The 27,497-nt window shown below is 49.2% G+C and overlaps 1 protein-coding gene and 1 long non-coding RNA gene across 2 annotated transcripts; one reads left to right on the plus strand and one right to left on the minus strand.

The window, feature by feature from the left end:
- Positions 1 to 689: 689 nt before the first annotated feature.
- On the minus strand, positions 690 to 11,115 carry Mlycd (malonyl-CoA decarboxylase). The gene is made up of 5 exons (XM_041650642.1): positions 10,540 to 11,115; positions 7,413 to 7,525; positions 6,451 to 6,607; positions 3,825 to 3,974; positions 690 to 1,800 (listed from the first exon to the last, which is right to left on the minus strand). Exons 1-5 carry the CDS (start codon positions 11,062 to 11,064, stop codon positions 1,267 to 1,269), a joined length of 1,479 nt encoding a protein of 492 aa, XP_041506576.1. The 5' UTR covers positions 11,065 to 11,115; the 3' UTR covers positions 690 to 1,266.
- Positions 11,116 to 11,142: 27 nt separating this feature from the next.
- Positions 11,143 to 26,647, plus strand: LOC121447423. Its single transcript, XR_005974177.1, has 3 exons — positions 11,143 to 11,266; positions 23,175 to 23,349; positions 25,896 to 26,647. It is a non-coding gene; the product is annotated as an uncharacterized LOC121447423 (long non-coding RNA).
- Positions 26,648 to 27,497: the final 850 nt, after the last annotated feature.

The following is a 27,497-nucleotide window of genomic DNA, read 5'->3' on the forward strand; positions in this document are numbered from 1 at the left end:
GTCAGATGACTTAGCACCTGGAGTGCTGGCAGCAGGTGAAGGCCAGGGGAGGGAGGGGCTCCAGGACTACACTTTAAAGGGTGGTCAGCAAGCTGATGGAGAGAGCCAGGCGGTTTGAGGGTGACCTGTAGAACAGGGTATTGAGTGAAGTTGGGGGACAGATTATGCCTTGGAGGTCTCCCTGCCTCGGCCACTCCCTGCCTCTAGTTGGGTGAAGAGGACACTAGCCCCTAATCCCAGCTGCTTCCAGGAGCCAGCCCTCTGCACCGGCAGGCTAGTCTGGGAAGGTCTAGAAGATGCAGTCAACAAAGGCAAGGGACATCCTGAGAGGAGCACTGTGCCTGCTGATGTTTGACACTCACAGATGCACGTGTGTGGATGTAGATGCATCCAGATACATTCAAAAAACCATCCCATCCCCAGCTCCGTCACAAGCATATATACACACAGTTACACACATCAACACATACAGACCTTCTCAGTCATGCAGACACGCTGAGATACAGACAACCACACACATACACACCTCTTCTCCGCTCCTCGTCCTGCACCTGACTTCATCCATACTCGGTTCCCAATGGATTGGCTGGGGAATGTGATGCTGTGGACATTTCAGAGCTGACCCTGAGCCTTGCCAGGACTCTGATCTTGAATAAAAGTACACAGTGAAGCACACTTGAAGAAAGGTGTGTAGTGAACAATCATGTTTAGTGTTTATAGAACAGACTCGTTCTTTACTGTTCAGTTCATTGTGAACTGGAATCTCATTTATGCCCTATAAGCCAACCTTGGCCTCAAGCAGCAGCATCCTTGAGGGGCCGATTATGCCCTGCGCATGTCACAAAGCCTCCAGTCTTGAGCTATAAGCTGCAATAGCAGCCACGGCAGAGACAGGGAGGAACACATGACTGTCAGCTCTACAAGATCCAAGGGTCTGTACTCTGGGTTCTGTCCTGGGCATGGGCAGCCTGTGGATGACACTGCAGAGCGCAGAGCTTCCTGAAGGCACAGGTTGTGGGGCAGCAGGGCAGCTTCTGGAGGAGCACAGTGCTATCTCCCACAGTGTGTGCACCCACACCGGAACCTCCTCCAAGCAGTGAGTCGGCCAGCACAGTGACAGCTGAGGTGGGGCCTCCTGAGGGCCTGCTGAGGTCAGGGGACACAGCACAGCTGTGGCTTCCCTGAAAAGGCTCCTACGGTGAGTAAGCCTGGCCCATCAAACACAGTTCCTTTCTGAGCAAGGGCCTAGGCTTTGGGAGGATGTCCCTAGAGCTTGCTGTTCTTCTGGAACTGGGCCACTAGGCTGAGGACCTGCTCAGAGGCTTTGATGTTCTTGGAGCCCAGGTAGGTGATTCTGTTGGTGCCCGTCTCCTCCAGGTAGTAGCGGTAGTTGACCATGAGGCCACAGGAGCTAGTGAGGCCTTTCAGGCTGCTGTCAGCCATCCAGTTGATACGCCACATCACGGCCCCATTCTGTAGATGGAAGTTGGCCACTGGGTTGAGGGCGTAGCCTCGGTGCTTCTCACCATACAGGTACCAGGCACACAACCTCATCAGTGGGCCCTGCAGTGCCTGCACCAGTTTCTCTGACTTCACCCACTCACCACTGCTCAGGAAGCCCTTGAGGCTCTCGTGAACCGGGTCACCTGTGACCTCTGAGATTTCTTTGCACTCTGAGTCTGTGAATAGCTCGTTCCTCCCATGCTCCTTTCCCTGCACATTCAGGAGCCCAAGAAGCCACTTGGTGAATCCAGGTATAGGCGACAGGCTTGAGAAGGCCCCCAAGTGAGGAAACTCCTTCTGCACAGCAGGTAGGAAAAGGAAAGGCAGAGAGCACATGGTCAGCAGGGGTACACATACTGGAACAGTCCCCACACACAGCCTATGTGTGCTGCAGCCGGCAGCAGGGTCAGCTGACGGCATAGCTGTACTTTCTTTCTTTCAAGCCATGTCCACAAGGACGCTGGGGAGTGCCAAGGCCTGGAGGCATCTTGTGTTCCCAAGATTAGCCTATAATCATGATATCTCCAGTCACACCACTGACAGTGGTGAAACAGAGGTCAGGAGTGGGCGGCTTGCTTACAAGCAGAGAGCTGGCCCTAATGATGGGCTGTGGGCTTTACTTTCTCTGCACCACACCTCTCCTAGGAGGATCCCAGAGCCAGGATGCTTGACTGACATAGATGCCATGATGTGTGACTGTCCAGCCAGCTCTACCTCAGTGGTGGCAGAGGGGAGAGCAGGGTCAGGTAAAGATGTATTACCACAGGACACAGCTTCGTCACCATCATATGAATCACACAGAGATCTTACGGACAGTCTTAAACATAAGCACTCCCTGCTATAAACATAGTAAAGCCCACTATGGGAAAATTCCACTGCTGTGAAGACACAGCTCTGAGTCCAGCATGTCGGGTGCCTATGGCCTTCTCTGCGCTCTTCCACAGCTGGGGCTATCTTACATTCCGTATGTGAATTTACACTGTGTGTAATGTCCTACTTATCAATTTAGAAAAACAGCCCAGGAGTCAATGGGTTCCCGTACTCTTCTCATGAGCACTGGGGCTCTCAAGTGTGCTGCCTCTGTAACCCCAGTGAGCCCGTCGGGGCCAGCATTCAGGAGAGGACACTTATAAGGACTTTGAGGTCACAGGAGGCTCCTGGGTCAAGCTTCTAGTTCTGCCAATCAAATGGTCTTGGGCGGATCACCCAGAATCCTCGATCTTGTTCTCTCCCTGTCTTCCTTGTCCTCTTGAGTCTCCTCTCCCTGAATCACTTGTTAACACCTTCAGCAGACAACAGGAGATTTGCTTTCATTACCTCTGAGGGATGGAGGTAGATTGATGATAAAGCAAATTGCCAAACACGAAATTATCTGATTCCTCAGGAATGTTGGTGCGAGTCTGTCATCCTAGCTATGCAGGAGCTGAGACAGGAGGGTCATGAGTTCAAGTCCAGCACAAAAAACTTTGTCTCAAAATAAGTGTTACAATGGGCGGATGGGGGGGGGGGCAGGGGCTGTGACTGTAGCTCAGTGATAGGCTGCTTGCCTTACATGAGCAAACCGCATTACTAGCCTAAGGCAGTGCCAAACATAGAAGTGCCTCGACTGCAACAGGCTCTGCTGTGACGTCAGCCCTGTGAGTCTGCACTGTATGCTGTGCCTGGGCAGAAGAGGGAGGGAGCAGGAAGCAGCCGATGCAGTCTCTGTCAGCAGCTCAGAGGTAGACTCTCCTCACTTGGCCACCTAGATCCCCACAGGGCAGCCAGAAAAGCTGGGCCCAGGAGAAACTGCTGCATTGTTGTCTCAGGAAAGGTAACGTGTCCCTCCAGGGCAGCAAAGTCAAGGAAATCAGACCAACATCAGCTAATGCATTTGCCTTCATACTGCTCGCCTGACCTGCGAATTTCCCTCACAAGGCCCTGAAGGCTGCAGGGAGGAAGTGTCTGGCATGGCATGGTGGGGAGGGTTGTCAACCGTATTACAAGGGCTGGAGCAGCAGAGAGTGATGGTGGCCATGCTGACATACGTGGCTGATGTGTGCCACCAGGAGTGCAGGGGAAAACAGGCAAGGTTTCTCCAGATAGCGCATGTCCTTGAGACATACACACACATGTGTGCTGCACAGCCAGTGCAATGCTATTCTTCAGATGCCTGCTCCTTTGGTTCCTAGCCTGGCCTGGTGGCACCTGATGCTGTTCTGCCTCCTTTCCTTCCTCTCAACCCCTCCTATCTGGATCCTATATCCCCAGAGAGGTGGCAGGGCTCACCTGCCATGACGACAGAGACTCTTGGAGCTGGGGCACTGCTTCACCATGCTTACCTGCAGTTCCTTGACAACTCGCTTTACGAGGAAGGTCCCGAGCTCCACCCCCTGCAGGCCCTGCTGGGTCAGGCTGAGGGAGTAGAAGATAGCAGCAGAGATCCTGTTCCTCTCCTCCCTTTCAGATGGAGGGTCCTCCTTCACGATGCTCTGGAAAACACGGGCAGCACGCCTCAGAAGGGCGCCATGTGCGCTGCTCACACTATCACTACTCACAGGACAAAGGAAGCAGAAGTGCTGGCGGAGACTTTAGTCTCCATCCCCACTCCCAGGTTCTGGTGGCTCAGGTCATCTGTTTTGAAAACTCTGGAGGAGACAATTTTACACCGCCCTGCTCACCACTTGGAGACCCATGCCAGCTCTGCTAAAGAGCAGCACCTTTGGTCTTCCCAGACCCCTCTGGAGCAAGCTGCTTCACACGCTGTGTGAAGGGCAATGTGTTGGGGACAATGGACCACATGTGGAGATTTCTCTCAATCCTCTGCCCAGAGCTGTCTCTGCTCCCCTGCTCAGTTTGTACTTCTGTTCCTCACAAGGCCACTGGCAATTGGGGTAAGATGTGCCCTTTAGAGGACTGTCTATGCATTCTTATTTTTCCTAAAATACATTCACACAGACACCTCCACAAAGCAAGCTAAGGAATCACTTCTGCTGTGAGGTCTCTTAGCTGACGCCAGACTTCACTGGCTCTCACTGTCTACTAAATGAGGGGAGTTTTGTTTTATCTTGTGACAGGGTCTCCCTGTGTGGCTCTACACTCCTGGACCTCACTGTGTAGACCAGGCTGGCCTTGAACTCACAGAGTTGAATTTTCAGATAAGGAGGAATATATTCTGAACTTTAATACACATACCAAGCTGCCCCAGAGAAGCACCAGCAACACTAGTTCCCAAGCCAGCTCGAAGGTGTGGAACTTTGAAGGACATTGTCTCTGTTCATCAAGAACATGAGCCCATCTGTCTGATGCTCATCATCTGAGCTCCCCAGCTGGGAAGCCGAGGCCAGGGACTCTAACTCACCATGCTTCATGATCCATTTATCTCTGTAATGTCTATACAGACCTCGGAGCCCTCCCCACATCTTCTAGCTCTGAACAAACCTGCTTTCTCCAGGGATCTCACTGCTTTCATCTGCCCGCAGGTCTTACCGTGTGGCTGTGATCCACTCTCCCCAGCGTCACATGCTTGTCCATACCTTCCTACTAGAAGCCTGCAGAGGACCAGCTTCCACAGGAGGGGCAAGTGAAGCCCTCACAACTTCAGCTCCCCGCAGTTTGCAGCAGTACACAGAACCACGCCCATCTGTCTGTCAAGCTGCCTCCCAAATGCCACAGCACACTGCTCTGCACTTCTCTGCCATCCCACAGGGTCCTGTTAACAGACTCAAGCTCTTGGTGTGGGAGGTCCTTCTGTATGTGTTAATAAATAAAGAAGCTGCTTTCAGCCAATGGCTTAACAGAATATAGCCAGGCTGGAAAAGATATATAGAGAGAGCTGGCCAGTTGAGTGTGATAGCAAAAACCTTTAATCCCAACACTTGGTAGGCAGAGGCAGGCGAATCTCTGTGAGTTCAAGGACAACCTGGTCTACAGAGTGAGTGCCAGGACAGCCAAAGATACACAGAGAAACCTAGTCTCAAACAAACAAACAAAAACAAAAATCAAAAAGTAAAAGTAAAAGAAATAGAGTTTAAAATAAAGCCACATAAAGATGGAAAATACACAGAGAGTATGGATACTGTATGTTGTAGTGTTGTCTTTGAATAGTTTTACAGCTGAGAAAGAAACAATAGCTGCTAAAAGACATTTGATTACAAATGCTGCTGGATTAATACACCATATATATTTTGAAATGGCTTGACTTCAAAATTTAACAAGAATTATGGGTTAATGTAAGTTATAAGAATTAATAAGAAGCCTGAGCTAATAGGCCAACCATTTATAGTTAATGCAGACCTCTGTGTGTTTCTTTGGGGCTGAACAGGCTATGGGATCAGGCAGGAGAGAAACTATAGTCAACACAGGCAGAATCAGAGAAAAGCCAAGGAGTCACCAGAAGAGAAAGATGCTAGATAGCAATATGCATAAGTGATTGGCCAAGCAGTAATTTCAATAATATAGTTTCTGTATGATTATTTCGGGAGTCTGGGCAGCCAGGAAACAAGCAAGCAGCCTCCCCCAACAACAAGCTCTTCTCAATTCGAAGTCACCACAGTCAGGTGAGTGCTTATCCTTAGCCTGGCCTGAAACTACACACCAGGAGATTTTACCTATCCAGTCACACTAGCCATCAGAGTTTAGAGTCTTTTAAAAAGGGATAAAACCATCTAAAACATACTTGGAAACTGGGCATGGTCATGTAGGATTTGGGAGGCAGAAGCAGGCAGATCTCTGTGAGTTTGAAACTAGCCTGATCTACATAGTGAGACCTATTTGAAAAACAACACACATAGACAAAAAAATGCTGGGGTCAGACAAGAAGGATCAGTGGTAAAGGCACTTGCTGCCTAAATTTAGTCACTGAGACCTATGTAGTAGAAGACTTCCAACACACACACACTCACTCACACACACACACACCCCACAGTGATAGGCCTATTTTGTCTTGAAAGGACCACCTGTAAGTACCTGGATGTTGTTGGAAATGTCACCCATCAAAGCTACATGCAGGACAATCAGGGGCTCCCCAGGGGTGGAGCAATGGGAGAAGAAGTAGCATCTCCGGTATGGCCCCACACGCCGCTTCAAGTCCATCCAGTTTTTCACAGGATGCACAGCCTCACACCTGACCAAGCAATACAGAGATTAGACAGATGCGAGAATTATAAACTATCAAGGGCTGAGTCCAATCTCCTTAGCCACTTCTGCTCTGTGTCTAACACCACGTTGTCTGTCCTGATACAGGGTCTTGCTTTACAGCCCTGGCTGGTCTGATACTATCACAGAGGCTGACATTGAGCTTCAGATGGTCTTCCTGCTCCAGCCTTCCATGGACTGGGATGACAGGATGTGCTGCCCATTCAACACCTGCTTTCAGAGGACTTTGTGGGGTTCTCAGGTGCATTTATGCAGCAGTTTCAGGCAAACCTACTGGAATTTCTTGCTGCTGAACACTGTTTATTATCTTTACTTTGGAAATAAATTCCCATGCTGCCAACACTGGTGGATACACATGTCTCCAGCCTTATCCCACATATTCCTACTTCCAGCATGGGGAAGAATAGTAGACACTACCAAGGTTTACATCCCAGGATGCTTTCCGGCCCTCAATTATATGGGCCAATGTGGAGTGTGGGCAGGACAACAGGGTATGTGTTGCACTGAGCCCTGATCGTGACGTGATTATCCTGGTGGGGTATTTTAATAACTGGATGAAATAGCACCATTCTGACCTCTCAGGCCAAGACTTGTTCCAATTAGTCCCTACAGCTTTGGTGACGAGGCCCTGGGTGACTAACAGACTGGCTAGGGTCTTTCTGGGGTGCACCCCAATCTCCACCCTCCCTGTGATAATAGCCCAGCACCCACACCTAGTGTGTTCATAGATCAGGTGAAGTAAAAGCTGTGCAGGCCACGGCCGCCATACTCACTCACTGATCTTCTGAAGCACTTCACAGGGGGAGTGCCAGGTGACCCGCTCCAGGCTCAGGAAGCCAGAGGAGAACCACTCGGACAGCATGCTCTTCAGTACTCCATTCATTTCCTGCGCAAGAGAGAGGAAGGCAGCCTCAGAGAAGCCAGTGTCCCCCCAGGAGTCTATCCACCCACTGACAGACATACACTTCTATATCCTGATGTCTCAGAGTCCATACCCATGCTTCCAGCCGGGCTCATGGCTGTAGAATCAAGATTGTACTGCACATGGCAGAGACCATGTGCCTGACTTCTGGTCAACGAGCTGTAAGCAGAGGGGTCTTGTAATGGCTTTGGGAGCCTCAATGACATCAGGAGTATGGCTTTTGCTGACTTTTTTCTTTCGTCTTTTCCACTGTGAGCTGGTAGTTGCTGGGATAGAAAATTTTAGAGCAGTCACACTGGGCCAGGAGGTGACTGTGATGGTTTTTCAGAGAACAGTACACCCCCAATCCAGGACACTGAAGAGCAGGGTTAGCCTGGGGCTACTTCACTCCAGACTTCAACCCAAGTGACCAACTTCTCTGCTACACAGACCTCTGTGACTGTGGGTCTATTACTCACAGGTGAATTCCACAGTGATACATGGAACAGTAACAGACAGTGCTTCTGGTTCACTGCAGCGACCTTCCACATCTAAAGAAGTCTTTACATAAATATGGTTTTTCTATTCATGCAGTTAAGTAACAGGACACAGAGGAGGCATAGTTTTGTCCTGGGCAGCTTTACAGGGTGCAGAGTACAAACCCAGGAGCAAGGAACCTTGTTCAATGTGAGAGAGGGTTTTGAATGGCTGCACACAACTCTCAGGCTCATGGGAGAGGGTGAAGGAGCTGGAAGGGACTGCTTGCAGGGTGCATGAGAGTTGCCCGTCCTGGGAAGGATGCAAACTGGGAAAGCGGCTGGGTGGAAGCTATGCAGGTCCTTCACCTTATGTTCTCAATCTCATTTAAAAAAAAAACAAAAACAAACTCGGGTGAAGGCTCTGCAGGGCAAAGTTCACCTTAGTCAAAGCATTCACCCCCACACTAATCCCCAAGAAGACAGAGAAGGTGTTGAGAATGGTGACTGGAGAGCCACGGGCTGGCAACACAGGATAGCCTTTTATGAACCCTCATGCTCTGGCTCAAGATTGCTTAATGGGTAAAGCACCTCCCACTGGAAAATACAAAGCTGGGTGGATCTCCAGAACCTGAGTGGAAGCTGGACACATGGACACAGCACTCCTAAGGAGAGTCAAGAGGACACCTGGAAGCTGCAGGCCTGTAGCATTTGCAGCAGTGAGCAGCTGGAAGACAAGGGCCAGTGCCCGTGGCTGACCACTGATGCTATGTGCATTTGTACCCACGACACATACACACGGATTTAAAAAAAAAGCTTGGCATAGTGGGGGTACAAACCAGCACTCAGGAGGCAGAGGCAGGTTGATCTCTATGACTCTGAGGCCAGTCTGGTCTCCAAAACAGAACAAAGAAGCTTTTGCATACTCTGCACCTGATCCTGATCATCCTTCCAAGGTCTCAAGATCTCCATTTTTAAAGAGTAAGCTAAGAAACACTAACTATCCCTAGGGAAAAATGCAAACACATCATCTTACACCCATCCTCTGGGGCTTGGGGAGCTGCTTCTGTGCCCTCACTGTGGGGCTGGAACAGGCTGGCTGTGCAGGCATGATGGACTACATTTTGACATGGCAAGAAAAGGCCAGGAACCCTGGCTCCACTGATGACGCCTCTCCTCTGGAAGCCTCTTCTATTTTGGGCTGCTGACAGCTGTGGCATGTGATGCTGGACTCAAGAACAGGGGATGTAGGCTAAAGGTGAGAAGTCTCATTGTCTGCTTCTATAACTGCTGTTCTGGACGGAAGTAACCACAGCGAGCGTCCAGGTCACCAGGTCACACAATAGGCAACAGAAACAGTCTCTTGTGCTTTCTGCTCATTAACACAGCAGTTATGAGTCACAGGAGAAGCTGAGATGCCCGAGAGCCCCCGGAACCATCAGCCTGTCAGCCCCCCGCTCCCCACCGCTTGCTGCACTCAGCCCCACTGATCGTGGAGGCTGCTCTTCTCTCAGTGGAAAGTCCGGCCTCTTCTGAGATGCTTGGCTTTCCAGAGTGACCTCTTTGGGGTATGTGAGGGAAAGTTGCTTTGCCTTGTGGAGAGTCCAGAGCTGGGGGGGAGGGTAGGCAAAACTACTGTCAGGGAAAAAAGGGTGGGGCCAAGAAAGAGTACAGTTCCAGCTCACAGGCCACGGGGGTGGGGTGGGGGGCACTTGATATACTGAAATCTCTGTCCCTGTCAAAAAATAAACTATGCTCTAACACAGAAAAAGCACACAATGAACACCGAACTTATTAGAACACAGAATTTGCTAGAGTGCTCAGGAGGTACTCCACTGCCTAACAGGCAGAATGGCTTACTGAGCAGCCCACCTAATCTAACTGGCGAGTCCCGAGTCTCAGTAAGAGCCTGTCTCAGAAACTAAGGCGGACAGCTTCTGAGGACAACACTCCAGGTTGACCTCTGGCTCATGTGTGTACACATCCATACTCTAGTTCTTCTGGTGACAGGTGACAATACTTAAGAAACCTCCGTTACTTGCAAGCTACGTGATCCCGCTAGGTAAGCAGCTCATTAGTTCACGTACTAAAAAGTAAACTCAGAATCACTGCGTCTAGGGCTGAGCTCGGAAGCAAATCTCCTACCCAGAGTCGCGCACAGAAAGAAGGCTGGAGGCTTTGGAAACTAAGACGGTGGTGACCTTCACTTCTGGCTATCTAGGTACAGTTCCTGTAACCTGTCAGGACGGTGCCGCGCTCGGGGTAGGCGCTCCAGCTCTGCCCAAGGCCGCACTCCATCCTTGTTCAGGTACAGCGCAGTTTAAAAGAGAGCTATTTTGGAGTAAAGCGCAATGGGTACCCACTAGACAGCACCAATGCCATGTACCACGCCATAAGCACTGTGTACCTGCTGCCGGCAAGGAGGAGCCGGAGGGCAGCAGGGGGCTTGGATAAGGACCTAGGAAGTGGGGAGGAAGGGGCAGGGCCCCGGGGTGGAGGCGGGGGCCCCGGGTGGGGCCTTACCCGGACGTGCGGCCCCTCCACCAGCTTGAGGGCCTGCGCCTCCAGCAGATCGGCCCGCAGCTGCACCAGGAAGCGCACGCCGCCGTCCAGATTGCTGATGTGATGGAAGAGGCCGCGGTAGCGCGGCACGAGCGCATAGCGCAGCCGGTCCTCTGCCTGCAGCAGGACGGCCACCTCGCGCGACTGCTGGCGCAGCTGCAGCACCCCGGCGCTCTGCTCTGCCACCTGGCCGTGGTCCACGCCGAAGCCCTGCGCTAGGCGACTGAGCAGCTCGGCGCGCTGGGCCGTCTCGCCCAGGCCGCCGTAGAAGCTCACGAAGTCGGCGCACTGCGCCTCGGCGGGCGCCGGCGTCTTCTCGCGCAGCTCATAGGCCGGCGTGGGTGGCACGGCTCGCCGTAGCAGCTCGTCCATGGCGCCAGCCGTGAGCCCGCTGCACAGCCGAGGCGCCCGAGGCCCGGGCGGCTGCAGCGGGTAGCGGGGTGGGAACAGGCGCCGAGCCCTCAAACCTGGCCCAAGGCATCTCATGATAACCTGCAACAGCTGCTAGCAGGGGGACGCCGCCGGACCCTGCCTCACTTCCTGTTCCGGCTTCCTGTACCTCGCCGGTCTTATTGGTCAAAGTGGGACGATGGATTACACAGGGGCCAATCGGGAGGCAAAGCTGTGCGGCGGGGCGAAGGAGTTCCCTCCGGCTGGAAGCCAAGTGCAGCTAAAGGTCCCGAGGGAGGTGTGTATGTGTGTGGGGGGGGGGGGGGGGGGGGGGGACGGGAGGGGGGGCGGGACGGGAGGGGGGGGGGGACGGGACGGGACGGACAAGTAGTCTCAGGGCACCTGACTCGCCCGCTTGGCCTGCAGCCTAACACTTGTCCCCAGAGTCACCCTCTCAGCCCCTTGCCTCTTTGCCCACTACGTACGCGCTTCTCTTGATCTGAATGCTCTCCGTTTCAGCCCCTCCAGGGACCGTGCTGGGCACTCTGGTACCTGGGCAAGGAACTGAGGGGTCTGAGTTTGCATGCTGAATGAGGACCCCTAGGACTGGGGATAGCTCAGATGGCAAAGCGTTGGAGAACTTGAGTTCACGTCTAGAATGCGTGGGGAAACGATTGTAAGCACAGCGTTGGGGAGAGGTGGAGACAGGAGGATCCCTGGAGCTGGCTGGCTTGCCAGTCCATCTTACATGGTGAATCCGGGCCAGCCAGTGACCCTATCTCCAAAGCCAAACAAAAACAAAAAAAATGAGGTGACTGGCGCTGAACACCCAAAGCATCCTCTGGCTTCCACAACCACACGTGTATGCCCATGCACCCGCTCAAGTTTGTACACGAAAGTGTACAAGCCCACACGGAGCACTCTGGGTAATTCTCTGGCCAGACATTCTGTTTGACCCTGCCTAGGTACCTTCTGGCTCTTGCCAAGGGTTCTACCCCGAGAGGACTACCTGCCAGAGACCCAGCCCATGCTTCCTATTGAAAAGCTTCAGGCCATGCTGCAAATGCATAGCCTACGAGTCTTCTCCCTACCAGCCTCCTGGCTGGGCCACGTTCATTTATTTTTATACATTTCTTTCTCGCTTGTCTGTTGTGTTCTAGGCCCCATGGTGGGCTTTCGTTTAAAACGATCTTGCTCCTGTTCTCATTCAGGTTGTAGTCTGAGGGAGAGACACATTAAAATAACTGCAAAAACGGAGGCAGAAGGCAGGCGTAGGCTCTGTAGGTATGGATTCTGCTTGATACAACCCCAGTCATCTCGAATCTGGACTGTCATGTCTGTCCTGGAGAATCCACAGTCCATTTTTTTGGTGTGCGGTCTTGCCTCAGACTGTAGGTAGACCAAATCCTGAGAATGATGGACGCATGGGGCCTTCCAAGCAGATCCAGGCTCCAATCTGTGCTCTTTGATAAGGACTTAAGATGAGTTACGTACATCCCAGTCAGGGTCCAGTCACTCCACCCTAACCCGTATATGTGACTCTCTTTCTGACTCATATGGTGGGATCCAGTTGGTTTTGCTGTCTCCCAAAACTAATACATTTATTGGTAAGTCTGCCAATAAACTGTGCTCTCTGATTCTTCCTCTGCCTGTATCTGCCTTTGGCCTCATGGCACCTGAGGCTGGCCTGTGCACACGAGGACCTGCTGTTTCGGAAGAGTTTGCCATCGTGGATCGGATAGCCAGGACAGGCCTCTCAGAGAAGACATTTATGTCGAGAGCAGGCACTATGGAAAAGGAACAAAGAGAGCTATCCGGTCTATTCTTCTAGCTCAGGTACATGACTCACAACTCCTGTCCTGCCTTCTGCTACAGTATCCAAATGGCACTGGTTTCTATTTCTTTCTGGTCCGCTGCTCCTGTGGTTCCTGTCCCATCTCACTGCAGCCGGTCTTTGCACCCAGGTTCGCTCCCTGGAGCACACTCTCTGCTCCACCCACTGAGGGTGATTTTCTGACTTGTCCATTGGTGCACACTGGCCCAACAACCAGACACTGTAGTCTAACACACAGAGCTGGCTTCTAAGTTCCCACTATATCCTGCCCATCTTCTGCCTCTCCTTGCATCACGGTGCCTCCTAAGCATAGAGAATTTGACTGTCAGTTTTGAAAAAAGATTTTAATACAGGGAGGGGAACAAATCCAGGGAAGGGAGTGTGAGGTGTACAAGTGGGCTCCAAAGACGAGGCTTAGACCCGAGGAGGTGGATACAGAAGGATCTGTGGGTCTCACAGGGACAGGAGCCCTAAAAGATCCGTGGGTGCTAGAGGGTGGGCCCTTCTCTTCTGTAGTCACAATAGTAACTTCTGCGGACCTGAAGAGGCAGATGTACAAAGCAATTGAGCACTTTCTGTACTTACACACACGAACCACTCCGCGTGTGCCAGATGCATGCCCTCTGCAGTTCTTGCACATTTAACGTTGCAATAACCACACACAGTGAGAACTGTCATTCCCACGTGATGGCGGTAGAACAGAAGCCCAGAGAGATACTGGGAAGAACTTTAATGAATGCTCCCCGCTGGTAAGTGGCCGTGAGAACCCGTAGGCTGCTCTGAGACTGGGGAGGGTGTATTAGGAGGACAAACACAGGTCTGCCTCCCTCCAACCTGTGCGTCTTCCACTCGGGGCCTTGCTGAAATGAGCATTGATTTATATAGTGAGGCTTGGGTTTGTGTTTGTGCTGCGGTACAGAGGGAAACAGAATAGTTGATATGTAACAGACACCATATCCACCGTCAGGAATAGTGCATGCTCTAATTCTCACATCTGCTACATCAGCCTGTGGATAAGATGGACCTGATGGGGTCAGTTGACTTACCAAGGCAAAAGCGTGAGTGAGAGGCAAAGCCTACATTTGATCCTGTGACTTTAAAGATCTCTTTTCATTCTACTCTAAGAAGTGAGGCTTCGAGAGTTTTCTTCCTAGAGGGCATAGGGAAATATTTTCTTTTTTTGTTTTTGTTTATTATGTATACAACATTCCTTCCATGTGTGCTTGCAGGCCAGAGAGGGCACCAGATCTCATTATAAATGGTTGTGAGCCACCATGTGGGTGTTGGGGAATTGAACTCAAGACCTCTGGAAGAGCAGCCAGTGCTCTTAACCGCTGAGCCATCTCTCCAGCCCCCGGGAAATATTTTCTTATTCCCCAACTGGGTACCAACGATGATGCCTTCAGGAAGAAGCTGGGAGAGGATCTTCAACAGACTGATAGTCAGCCAGACCTGGTGGTGCAGGCCTGCGATCCAAGCTATTGGAGTGGCTGAACCATGAGGATCACTGGTTCAAGTCCTGCTTGAGCTATAGAAAGAGGTCAAGACCAGTCTGGGCAATTTAGTAAGGCCCTGTCTCCAAATAATAATAAATCAAAAGAAGGTGGGGGTTGTAGCTTAGTGGTAAAGCACCTGCCCAGCGTGTCCGAGGCTCTGGGAATAAAGCAAAACAAAATGATGAGGGTACAGTAATTAAAACTGTGAGCAGATAGCTGTAGGATCTATTTGAAAGCCAAGAAAGAGGCCCAGAAATGTGGGTACTTGTAGCGCACCATGCCCTTCTGTGTTCTATGTGCTACCGGGCAAGGGGCTGGAGATTGAAACACAGACAGACACACAGACAGAGACATGGGTCATCCTTGAATCCAGAATGCTTGAAACAGGAATGTCCCAAGAATGCCCCTTTATTGTGTTCAGGTGCAGCTTATATAGGGCTAGCCACTTCCCAGCCAAACCCACCAGAAATCACTCCCCTGCCATCAGGAACTCCTGAGGGTCTCATGCTCAGAACAGCTGCAGGCTGTCTCAGAGCAGAGGAAAACAAGTTGTTTACAAGAAATGCAGGACCTGGGGGTTCACTGCTCCCAACAGGTACTTAGTGTGCAACAATGGCTATGTTATTGAGAACAACCTTAAACCAGCTGGCGTTGCTGAAGTGACCCTAGAGGCCAGAAGAAGGTGTCAGATCCTCTGGAGCTAGAGTTACAGGTGGTTGAACTTAGGTCCTCTACCAAAGCAGCAAGTGCTATGTATGTTTGTATGTATGTATGTACATATATATGTACGTGTGTATGTGTTTTGTTTTGTTTTTACATCCCACCCACAGTTTTTCCTCCCTCCTCTCCTCCCAGCCCTTTCCACAACTGTAAACCCCCACCCACCCACCCCCATCCAGTCCTTCTCTGTTTCTCTTCAGAAAAGGGCAGGCTTCCAGAGCAAGTAAGCTGGCTAACCAGCTGTATCGGTGAGCTCTGGGCTCACGTGAGAGCGCTACATGAGAGCCATATATATAAGGTGGAGAGCGATGGGGAAAGACTGGTTGTCCTTTGTGACACCGGTAACTGAGGTTAAGGAAATGTGTGTGTGTGTGTTAATTGTCCTATTGTTGTGAGAATATTCACCCTAGGGGAGACCAGGTAACAGCTAGTCTCCTCCAGCTTCCATGACAAACCTACAAACCACAGTTTGATCCCACCAAAGTTCACCTGGGGTAGATAATAAACTCATTAGGTTTACTTACACACAGCGGGTGAGCAGTTCCAGGCAGGAGTGTAGGTAACCTTAAAGCAGCCACACTGAAGGTCTGCACCCATCGTGGATGATGGCTCACCCACGGCTGTGTAGACGGAGCCCCCATCCTCCAGTCTTTCCCAGCTTATATACTCTAGACCCTCCTTGAGATCTTGAAGTCACATGCAGTCATGGCAGAATTGAGTAAAACTGTTTGGGAGGAATGTCTGGATTCGCAGGTGAGGGTCCCATGACTCTCCTGTCCCCTGCCCCCTCTTCCATGAGGAAGTGTCAATGGTCAGTAAACTCAGTTGTGATGATCCTTTGTGAGTGGGCACAGATGGTCTCATGAAGATGGTGGCGGTGTTTGGATATTGCCAAACAACATTTAGCAGATGACATGGGACACATACATCTGTTAAACAAACAGCAAAAAATAAAACAAAAAAAACCTAACACCATTCTGCCACATTGTTACATATAAGAATGATTAAAAGCCCCGATTAGACTTTTAATACAAATTTGTAGCAAAATCTATGAACTCCAGTAGAGGGGAGTATTGTCACATGCAAAGAAAGCACTGCCTGGACAAGGATGTTCTGAGTGTCCCATCCCCGAGCAGGGAGTTTGAAGATGCCACCCTGGAGAAGACTGTCACCTGGACAGAGGACTCCACCCTGATGGTTGCATATCTCAGGAATATGACAAACCCCTTGAAGAGCCCATCAGAGATTCAAATACTGTTGAGGTCAGAGCCCTGAAGGCCCCATTGCACGCCAAAGTTTGTCATCTGGCAGCTGAACCACCAATCTTCCAGCCTTTCGGGGAGGTGCTTCAGATTCCAGCCGCAACACTGGGTCAGATTCAGTCGGGACAGAAAGTGCTGAGTTGAGACCTGGACTTTGATTCTCATTAGCTCAACAGAAAACAAAGTAACCATCCTTAGAACCTGAGAAACGGAGTTTAAGAATTGTTTTAGTTTTGTTTCTGTTGCTGTGATGAAATACGACGATGCAACAACTAGGCAAGAAACTGAGGGTTTGTTTCAGCTCCCAGTTCTAGTTATGGTTCACACTGAAGCGAAGCCACAGCAGCGGGGGCTTGAAGCAGCTGGTCCTAGCACATCCAAAGACGTGAGCAGAAAGAAGGGACTGCGTGCTGCATGCTCTCTTGCCGTGTTCAGCTTATTGTTTTCATCATTCCGAACCCTGTGTCTAGGGAACGGTGCCACCCACAGTTGCCTGGCTCTTCCCACATCAATTAGCGATCAAGCTAACCCCACTTGCCCACAAGGCCAACCACGTACAGAGGACCTCTCACAAAGGCTCTCTTCCCAGGGATTCTAGGTTGTATCTGCCTAAACTGATGACATGACTGTTCTATGTATGCTACAATTTTATCGTAGGAGAGAGAGAGAGAGAGAGAGAGAGAGAGAGAGAGAGAGAGAGAATATGCTTGGCTGAAATAGCAAGGTTATAAGGAGACTGAGTTGCTGGGGGAAGGGAAGCCTGTGAGCTGGAGGGAGTCTAGGGGAGGGGAGGAGGCTGCCTGGTTTTGTTCACAGCCCGAGGAGTTGGGAAAATGTGCAAGCCCAGTGTGGCTACATCACCAAGATCTTTGTTTCCAAGGGCCTTGGGGGGATTATTCTGCACATGGCCCATTATACCCTCTTGCTGGTTGCTTTTTTTAAAAAATTTGTTTGTTTATGTCATAATCAGGCTTGGGACTCCTGAAGAAGCCAGGAATAGGGCCATGTTCCTTCAGGCTAGCAAGGACTTTGGAAAGTGTAAGAGATATTTGTGAAGCTGAGGGAGCCTGGAGGCCAGCATATGCTTTGGTATGCTAATAGGCACCAGGGGTAGGCATTTGTCCCTTCTGCCAAAGATAAGAGAAATAGCTCCATTTGGTAGAGGGGAAAGGGCTTTCCAAGTTTCTGAGGAATGCTGACTTTTATATAATCACTGGCAATCCTCCTTAGTCCAGGTTGAGCCTGTTGTGTGTGTCTGTGTTGTGTGTGTCTCTATGTGTGTCTGTGCGTGTGTTGTTTGTGTATGTGTGCATTGTGCACATGTGGAAGCCACAGCACAATGTGAGATGTTGTCTACTCTTGTTTTCCACTGTGCTTTCACGAGACAGTGTTTGTCATTGAATTGGAACTTGCTATTTGGGCTAAGCTAGCTAGCCAGGGAATCACACACACAGACACACAAAGACACACACACACACACAGAGATACACACAACACATACACACAGATGCACACACAGACGCACACAGAGACACACACACTGAGGGGCTTCTGGATTCATCTTCACCTTGCAGGAGTAGAATTACAACCACTTCAACCATACCTGGCTTTTTATGTGGATGTTGGGGAATCCAAATTCAGGCCATAAAGCTTGTAGAAGAAGAATACTTGCCCACTGGGACATCTCCAGTCCCCAAACAACCCTATTAGTGGGCTAGATGTGTTTGACATCATTGCTTTACCATGAACCAGAAGGTCTCCTGGGTGAATTTTATTCAAAAAATCAGAGATTAGCAATCAATTCTTGAATTTTTTTTTCCAAACTAACAGTGCAAGTACTTCCAAACTCACTTTATAAGCCAAACCCACACTGATAGCCCAGTCAGAGAACCCCACGGGAAAGAGAAGGAGAGGCCAATGTTTCCTTGAAAACTATATATTCCGTTCCAGGACAGCCAGAGACTCTGCCTCAAAACATCAAAATTTTAAAAAATAATAATGACTTTTTATTTTGTGTGTATGGGTGTTTTGCTTGCATGTATGTTCTTGCACCCTGTGCATGCCTGGTACCTGCAGAAGACCCCCCCCCAGGGGGGGACTGGAGTTGCAGATGGCGTTGAGTAACTTGCTGCTGGGAACTGAGCCTCGGTCCTATGCAAGAGTCGCAGGTACTCTTTACAACGTATCCATCTCTGTGGTACTTGTGCTGTTTAGCTCTATCAAAATGACCAATGCAGAATCACCTGGGAAGGGTCTTGGTGAGGAATTTTCTAGGTCAGGTTGGCCTGTAGTCATGTCTGTGGGGGGTTATCTTGACTGTTGATGGATGTAGACCCAGCGCACTTTGGGCAGTCTGTAGTCATGTCTGTGGGGGGTTATCTTGACTGTTGATGGATGTAGACCCAGCGCACTCTGGGTGGTGTCATTCTGTAGGCAGGATAAATAAATAGTAAAAGAAAGGCGAAAGCTAACTGAGAGCAAGAGAGCAAGGATCCATGCATTTATTTTCTTCACCTTTTAAATTTAACTTAACTTTTTAAAGACAGGGTCTCTTAGTGTCCTGGCTGTCCTGGAACTTGCTGTATAGACAAAACTGATCTTGAACTCAATAGTGATTCACCTACCTCTGCTTCTGAGTGCTGGATTGAAAGTGTGTGCCATCACTGCCCGGGGTCTTATTTTCTCTGCTTTAGCTTTACATCCTTGCCTGGACTTCACTGCAATATGGCAAGTATCTTGTGACTTGGAACTGTAAGCCGAATAAACCATTTCTCCCCAAGCCGCTTTATTGTCAGAGTATTTGCACAGCAACAGATATGGAACCAGGACATTTGCAGATAGCATGATTTGTATAATACACGCACACACAACGAGCACGTGCACACACACACAGAGGCTTAACCAAAATTGCTATGATTAAGAAATACAATAAAGTCGCATGCTACAAGTCAATATACAAAAGAAAAAGCACCGTTCCTTTATACAGGCAGTGAACTTTCCGGAAAGGAAATTAAGAAAATAGTACAGCCCCATTTACAAGTGCAACAAAAGAATGAAATTCTTAGGAATAAATTTGACTAAAGAGGTGGAAATCTTGCACAAATAAAAATTAGAAAATGTCGATAAAGGCAATAGCCAAGGGCACAGCTAAATGGAGAGATGACGTGTGGATGTTGGATTGGACTTAATATTGTTAAAATTCCCATAAGCCCCAAAGGGGTTCACAAGTCAATGTAATCTGTACTGAAACCCCAAAGACATTCTTTGTAGAAATAAAGGAGTCCTAACATTTATATGGAAATAATAAACTATGAAAAGCCAAAGCGATTGTAAGTAAAACAAAATTGAAAGAACTGTATTTCATCATTTCAAGATTTTCAGGGTGGGGACTGGTGAGATGGCTCAGTGGCTAAAGGCACTTCCTACCAAGGCCTGGAGACCTGAGTGCAGTATCTGGAACCTACATACAGGGGAAGGTGAGAACTGATCCAACATAGCTGTCCTCTGACCTCACAATGGACCCCTGCACTTGTGCCTTCCCCTACCCCCTAAGTATTCAGTACAGCAATGGCATTGAAATAGACCCTCAGACCAAAGGAACAGAGTAGAGAGCACCCAGGACTACAGGGCAGTCTTTTTAAGAAGGGATGTTGACAGTCTGGTCTACAGAGCGAGTTCCAGGATAGCCAGGACTGTTATATAGAGAAACCTTGTCTCAAAAACCAAACAAAAAATGATATTGACAAAGCTTGATATCCACAGAGAAGAATAAAACTGGACCCTTGCCTCACAAAAATAAGTTCAAAATGGATCAAAAACTTGAACGTTAAATCTGAAGTCACAAAACCATTAGAAGGAAGCATAACGGGAAAGCGCCTTCGCTTTGCTCTTGGCATTTTTTTTACTTTTTGGTTCTTTTATCAAAAACACCAACAATAAACAGAAGTGAGACTACACTACATGAATGCAAGCTTTTGAGCCCAGCTGGTTGGGATACTGAGCCAAAAGGACTGCAAGTTCAAGGGCTTCCTGAGTTACAGAGTGAGTTCAAAGCCAGCCTGGGCAACTTAGAGCTCTTGTTTAAAAATAATAGTAGAAGGTCTTGGAGCATAGTTCAGTAGTAGAGCACTTGCCTTGCCTAGCATGTGACAGACACTGGCTTCAACCATTTACACACACACACACACACACACACACACACACACACACTGACCTCCAATGAATTTGAGATGCTAACAGAAGAAACAGGGTGATGTCTTTGTGCTCCACAGAGATTTTTTTAAAAAGAATTGTTTTCTAAAGTAGAAGCTGAAAGGCAAGAGGACAAGTACTGAATCAATGTGGCACCTCACAAGAAAAGCGTTTTTAAGATGTAGTACCAGGGGCCAGAGATGGCTCAGTGGTTAAGATCTTGGCTGCTCTTGCAGAGGACAAGTTCAATTCACTGTACCCACGAGGCAACTCGCAACCCCTGATAACCTCAGCTCCAATGTAGAGGACACCCTTTTCTGGTCTCAGAGGGTACTGCACACGTATATGCATACACACACACACATACATTTTAAAAATTAATTTTAAACAGACAGCTAGAAGGAGGAGAGAGTAGAAGACTGACAAACTGTCTGGAAGGGCCATGGCTACATGCTGACCCCATCACTTTTCACTGGAAATGGAATGCGCCTTGTAATATTGATAACACATGTAACTGGAATATACATTATAACACAGACAATTAAAACTCTCTGCAATGGCTTCCCAGTTCCAGAGCTGACTCATCCTGCATGACTTGGCACTTTGTACCTATGACCAATGTCCTCCCTCATTCCTCTCCACCCCCCCACCCCCAGCCAGTTCTATGCTCTGTGTGTATGTGATTGATTTCCTTAGATCCCCATGTCAGTGAATTTACATGGTGCTTGTCTCTTTGTGCCTGGATTATTTAATCTAACATGATGTTTTCCAAAATTAGTGTAAATGTCAGGCTTTTCGTTTTAAGGCTAAGTGATATTCTGTTGTGTGGGCATGCATACCACAGTGTACTTAGCCAATGATGACGTGAAAATGAGTCACTTCCCTGGGCTGTTGTGAAGAATCTCCCAGTAGGATCAGGAGGAGCACTCACCCTGGTGCATTGATTTTGATCCATCTGGATGGAGGACATGACTGAGTCACAAGGTAGTCATGGTTTTCCATGGCGGCTGCATGAATGCAATTCTACCAACATTTTTCAAGAGTTCTCTTCTCTCCACTTCTTCACCAACCTGTGAGTTTTGTTCTGTTTGTTATTTGTTCTGTTTTGTTCAAGTTGTGGCTATTCTAACAAATGGGACGGGACATGATACCTCATCGTAGCGTGAGCATTTGTTGGCTTGTGTGTATGTGCGCCATTATGTGTGCCATGTCCGTGACGGCCAGAGAGGAACATTGCATTTCTTAGAACTGGAGTTCCAGACAGTTGTAAGCCTGCAAGCGGGTGCTGAAAACTGAACCCAGGTCCTCTGCAAGAGCAGCCAAGATCTTAACCACTGAGCCATCTCTGGCCCCTGGTACTACATCTTAAAAATGCTTTCCTTGTGAGGTGCCACATTGATTCAGTACTTGTCCTCTTGCCTTTCAGCTTGTGCTTCAGAAAAAAAAATTTTTTAAAAAGAATTTCTGTGAAGCACAGAAGCATCACCCTGTTTCTTCTGTTAGCGTCTCTCTGCTCTTTCATCTCCTTTCGCTCAAATTCATTGGAGGTCACTTTTCTGTGAGGTAGTTAGGCAGGAGCCTTGTCTTGGTTAGGTAATCTAATACCATCTATTAAATAACCTGCCTTTTATCCACCCACGTGACATGCTCACACACACACACACACACACACACACACACACACACACCACACATTCTGAGCTTCCTATTTTAGTCTACCACTCATTAACTTGGGCAACCTTCCCGTGAGCCTCTTCTTATTAAAGGGGTAACGCATGACTGAGAACGCGTGTTCCCTCAGATGGCTTTCACTTAATGGCTCACAAAGTGGGTTTTATGCATATTTCTTTACTGAAACCAAATCTAGCAAACACCATTAGCTATGACATGTTTTCTTCTGTAGAGAAGAAAAAGCCCAAGTACTCCCGAGGAGTTGTGTAGGAAAACTCCCACGCACGCAGCTCCACCGCTCATCTTTCCCAGGCGTTTGAGGCTTCCTGGGTCTTTTCCAATGGCAGTGCTGGCAAGAAAAAGGCCTTTCCACTTCCCCCGATCTTCCACACTCTTCACCCAGTTTTCCCTACTGCAGGAGGCTTAAGCAATCCTCGAACCCAGAGCTGAGTACATGACCCAGGCCCAGCCAATCAGCCTATCGTACCCTCCTGGCCTCAGATGCCTCAAGGACGAACTAAAGACCCAGGCCAGTACCAGGAGACTCCATCCCAGCATTTTGTTGTGTGACAGACTTTAGGGAGATGCAACACACAGGTCAACTCAGCCCAGCAGGGGTGCCCACAACAGTCCAATGAAATGATTGCACCAAAGACCACCTTGGTCAAAGAACGAGTTTAGTGGGTCTGCTAACTGGAGTATGGGTGAGAGGTTATGTGTAGGACCACGGATGACTGAAAAGCAGCTGCATAACCAGAAAATCCACCCCAGCACAGGTGACAACCACAGCTCATCGAAATTGCAGCTGTGTTCTCTGCACAGCTGCAGCAGCTCAGAGTGTACCAGGTGTCTTCCTTCTGCAGCTCAGAGTGTACCAGGTGTCTTCCTTCTGCAGCTGGCCTGGCCAGAGGCTTCTTCCCCACAGGTTGTTTATTTCTTTTATAAAGCCAGGGAAGGGATTTCCAGAATGTTCCAAGTTTTTCTTTTGCTAGCCTTGTGAACTTTAACCTTTCCTCTTCCTTCTGGAGGCAGGGTTTTAATTAGGAAGAACCCTCTATTCTACAGCTTCAGTTGGAATATTCTGAAGGAGACGTCTGCCACTACCCCATCCCTTTCTTCAGAGATTGCTCTCCTCCTGAACATGTCAGCCTGGACCACCGCAAGCAACACAGCCAAGAGGAGGAGAGACCCGGGAGGAAGGCTGCGGGTAAAACGCAAGCTCCCTTTCCAGCCCCGACTGTCTGCAGTGATGCACAGACTCTCGACTGTCCTGCGTTCTTTTGTGGTTGTGGCTTGTGTTCTTCCTGACCTAAGCTAGGGAGAACCCAGGGATCCCCTGTGTCCTGTTGCTTGTGATCTAAGTATCTCTCCATGGTCCTTGTCCTGGGCCTCACGCCCCGTTTCCCACTTAAAAGGATCTGTAGTTAAGATAGGGACAGGGTGACTGTACCCTCCTAAGCTTTTTTTGTATCACCAACGTGCTCCAAGGTGGCCAGCTGGGATATTGTGAGGCTCTACCAGAGATGAGACATAGGTTTAAGCCAGTAGACAGTCTTTATTTACTGACTGGTGACTACACTGGGTGTTAAGGACCCCAGTACAATCCTGAGCCATTCTCAGGTTGAGCTTTTAAGCACCAAAACCATATCCTGATTGACACACCTTACCACGAACAGCTAGCCAGAAGCAAGGTTAGTAGATTTAGGGACTTTCCTAGAGCTACAGGCTTTGATGGATTAGGTCTTTGTTTTTGTTTTGGCTGGTGGTACTGTCTACATGCCAGGTTCCACGGCCTGAATGGTAGGAACTTCTATTATGGAGTCAGTTGTGCTAAGTCCTGGAAACCATGCTCCAAGTGGGGCAGATGAACCCAGACCAGGTCCACTCCACTCCTTCTGTACACCTAATGTCAGGGGACTGTTGTGTCTGAACACTGGGCCCAAGCACTGCAAGGGAAGCCCAGAAGTCTGGCCTAAGTAGGTTTGGGAGTGGCCTTCCCTTGGTTACAGAGAGCAGAAGTTCAGTGCAAATACAGTTCAAAAAGGCAGCCTGTTTAGTGGACACTATTAAAAACGGGACCAGGGCAGGAATCTTACTGTTCCTGTGCCCTGCCTTAGAGGTGCTGAGTTCAAAGTCTGCCTAAGGTACCTCTCCCAGTCACTCGGCTGCACTTTCAGCTGGGAAAAGCGAGCCCTGCCCAGGTGGCTGCTCCTTCCAGAAGAGCAAAGTTCAGGCCAGAAGATAGCCCTTGTTAGCTTTGATTATGGCAGCCTTTCCGGTTTTAGCGGATGCCTTATAGCGTCATGTCTTAGAGCTTGCTAGTCTCAGCTACAGAGTGTGAGGACTTCACCAGGATAAACGCACGGGGTGGGGTCCCCTCAGCTACCCCACCCCCACTAGGAGCATTCTCAAGACAAGTGTCTGACTATCCCCCACAGTCCAGCAGTTTTCCCATGTCCAGCCTTTCATGATTACCCCATAATTAGCTGTCATTAGTAACCGAGCAAGGAAATCAGTAGTAAAAATCAGGACTCTAAGATTCAACTGTCTCTTTGGAAGACACATGAAGAGTTGTTTATTTTTCTCCCAAATTTTGCAAACTAGATGATGATAGATAAAATAGCCCTGTGGTGGTCTTCTAATGCAATTCTTTCTAACCTAGGATCTCGAGGTAGAGGCTGGGTCCTGTATCTCTGCTTATCTCCCCACTCACACAGTTAGACTCTAATTGCTCCGGGTTTGTAGCCTTGGTCTTAACAGGGAAGCCCTTGCGATTACAGAATTTAAAGCCTACCAGGGTGATTTGTGTTTCTTAATAGCTACAAATTTGTTAGCTTGACTCCAAACTAGCTAGACCCTGCGCACGGCTGTGTAAATGTAGATACTGCCTCTGCAATGATTAGTAACATATGTAGCAAGAGGGCCTGTGAAAGCTAGCGGTGCAATGTGGGGGTGCACAGGGCACTTTCCCCGCCTGGAGCAGTCCTTTCTGCACCCCAACAAGCCGTTTGCTTCACTTAGGAAGAGGGAGATACAGAGGGTGGAGCTCCAACCTGAGAAGACTCCCCTTGGCCACCCATTGCCATCCTCTTTGCCACTCAGTTGGATCAGTTGAGAGTGCATGCCGGGCCTGGTGTTGAGTGCATTAATGGGTGTTAGAGTTAGTGTCATTAAGGGTTTTGTGGGCGCTGGCGTGGAGCTCAGTGGTAGAGCATGTGCTTAGTGTGTTCAAGGTCCTGGGTTCGATTCCCAGCAGCAGAGAGAGATAGGGACTGGGCACATGCTAAACCCAGAGCACACGGGCACCGACTGCTTCCTGTACTGCTGGGCCTTGAAGTTCTAACAGAGAGTTTGTTCGGAAATGGCTTCTTGGCCCACTGATCTCACGCTTGTGGTTTATAGAAAGGGACCCAGAGTTCCAATGAAAGGGAAGAAGTCATCAACATGAAGAAGCAGCAGGTGGACCTTCGAATTGGCTAACCTGAGTTCATTCCCTGGAACCCACGTGGCAGAAGAGAACTGACTTTTAGGGGCTGTCTTATGGTTGCCACACGCACGCAGTTACACGAACATGCACACATGCATGCATGCACACACACCAAACAAATGAACGAACGAACGAATGAATGAATGAATGAATATGTAAGAAGCAGTGATGGATGGAGCAGGGCTCCCAAGAGCTCCTAGTAGGTGGCTGGTTTTTCTAGACATTTTGACCCATTCACTATTACTACAAGTGTGTCTGGTTTCTAGGTGCTGGAAGCCTAGACTGATGAACTGAGATGTGTCCTTGGCTCTCAGAAGCATTCAGCCCAACATGAAGATCAGATCTGAGAATAAACCACCAACAAGTTATGGCAAAATGCCTGCCTGTCCTGCTTGCCCAGGACCTTTGCACACGCTGTCTCCCCTGCCTGGTTCACTCTGCCTCTCCGTCCTGCTCAGCTAACACCTTCCTGAGGTGTCCATTCCACTCTCAGAGCTCCTCTCTGTTGTCTCACTACACACCCAGTGTCTCCCTGCTGAGTTCCTTGACATCTTCACGGCTCACCTCTGTCCTCATCCCCCTGAGGATGTGAGTGGGCACGTTCTCCATATGGGGAGCCTCTGTGTGGATAAAGGCCTTGGATTACGTGGGGGAGTGTTCTACCTTCATAGGTAGCTCTGTTGGGGTAACAAGACCACACAGAACAGGGCAGCTTGATCGTTACTGTGCCTCATTCCTCTCTTCCACAAGACCTAGCTTAAGCAAAGTTCATGTGAAAATTTATGTGTGTGTGAAGCCTAGCCTTTCCAAAGCCTTGATGGAACTTAGAAGCAGTAAAGTGACTTCATCCACTGGTTATATGAAGTGAGGTACTGGGTCCAGGTACAGGGAGGTGACAGGTCTGCCAGAGAACTGTTGGTCTTGACTTCTTGTACACACCAAGTATAAACCACGCTGTTACTAAAGTCCCATCTTCCCCATTATCAGTGTTTCCGTCATGAAAGCATCTTGAACATATGAAAAGGAGGCCTTAAGAGAATCTGGAATAAAATAAAATAGCAAGAAAGTGACCCCACCCACCAGACATTCATGTGTGTGTGTGTGTGTTTGCACACATGTACTTTTGCATGTGTAGATGGAGACCCAAGGTTGATGTTGAGTCACTGTGCATTGCTCTTCCACCACACTCTTTGAGGCAGGATCTCTCCATCAAAGCAAAACTCATCAATAGGGGCAGCCTCGCTAGCCAGCTGGCTGTGGAGATCCCGGCTCTGCCTTCCCAGTCTAGAGTTACAAGCTCCTCTCTTCCCTCAAAAAGAAAAAGAAAAGTGGCAATTGGGTCTTGTCTTATTGTCTTAGTGAGGGTTTCAATTGCTGTGAAGAGACACCATGACCATGGCAGCTCTTATAAAGGAAAACATTTAATTGGAGCTGGCTTACAGTTTTAGAGGTTTAGGTGTGAGCCACCACCACCCAGCTTATTGCTACATTCTAAATTATGATCCCGGGGGATTATACTTGGCATCCCCATGAATTTTCTACCAACTTTTATTTAAAGGAGAGCCTGTGCTGGGTGGGGTAACCAGAGGCACAGCTGTCCTGTGGTGCTTAAAGTCAATCGTCAACTTGATAGACTTTAGAATTACCTGGGGGCCAGCCTTTAAATATGCCTACAGGGGGACTGTCTTAAGTGCATATTAACTGAGATGGGGAGACCTACCAATTGGGGGTGGCACCAGGCTGAGGTCTTGGACTGTGGAGGGGGGGGTGAGAGCGAGCTGAGTAGCAGCACGCATTCACTGATCTCTGCTTCTTGTCTGTGGATGTAACGTCGCTGGCAGACATGCCCTCCTGTGGGAGAAAATAGC

This window comes from Microtus oregoni, unplaced genomic scaffold (assembly GCF_018167655.1).
Source record: "Microtus oregoni isolate MIOR12 unplaced genomic scaffold, Mior012 000004F_ref0000308, whole genome shotgun sequence".
In the NCBI taxonomy this organism is placed as follows: Eukaryota; Metazoa; Chordata; class Mammalia; order Rodentia; family Cricetidae; genus Microtus; species Microtus oregoni.

Bases quoted from the DNA above. Each gene is read 5' to 3' on its own strand.
- Mlycd (XM_041650642.1), bottom strand. From the start codon at position 11,064: ATGAGATGCCTTGGGCCAGGTTTGAGGGCTCGGCGCCTGTTCCCACCC. The intron at 7,526-10,539 runs GTAAGGCCCCAC...TCTCTTGCGCAG, and splicing joins TGGAGGGGCCGCACGTCCGG to GAAATGAATGGAGTACTGAA. The intron at 3,975-6,450 runs GTACTTACAGGT...CGTGTTTTCCAG, and splicing joins ACATTTCCAACAACATCCAG to AGCATCGTGAAGGAGGACCC.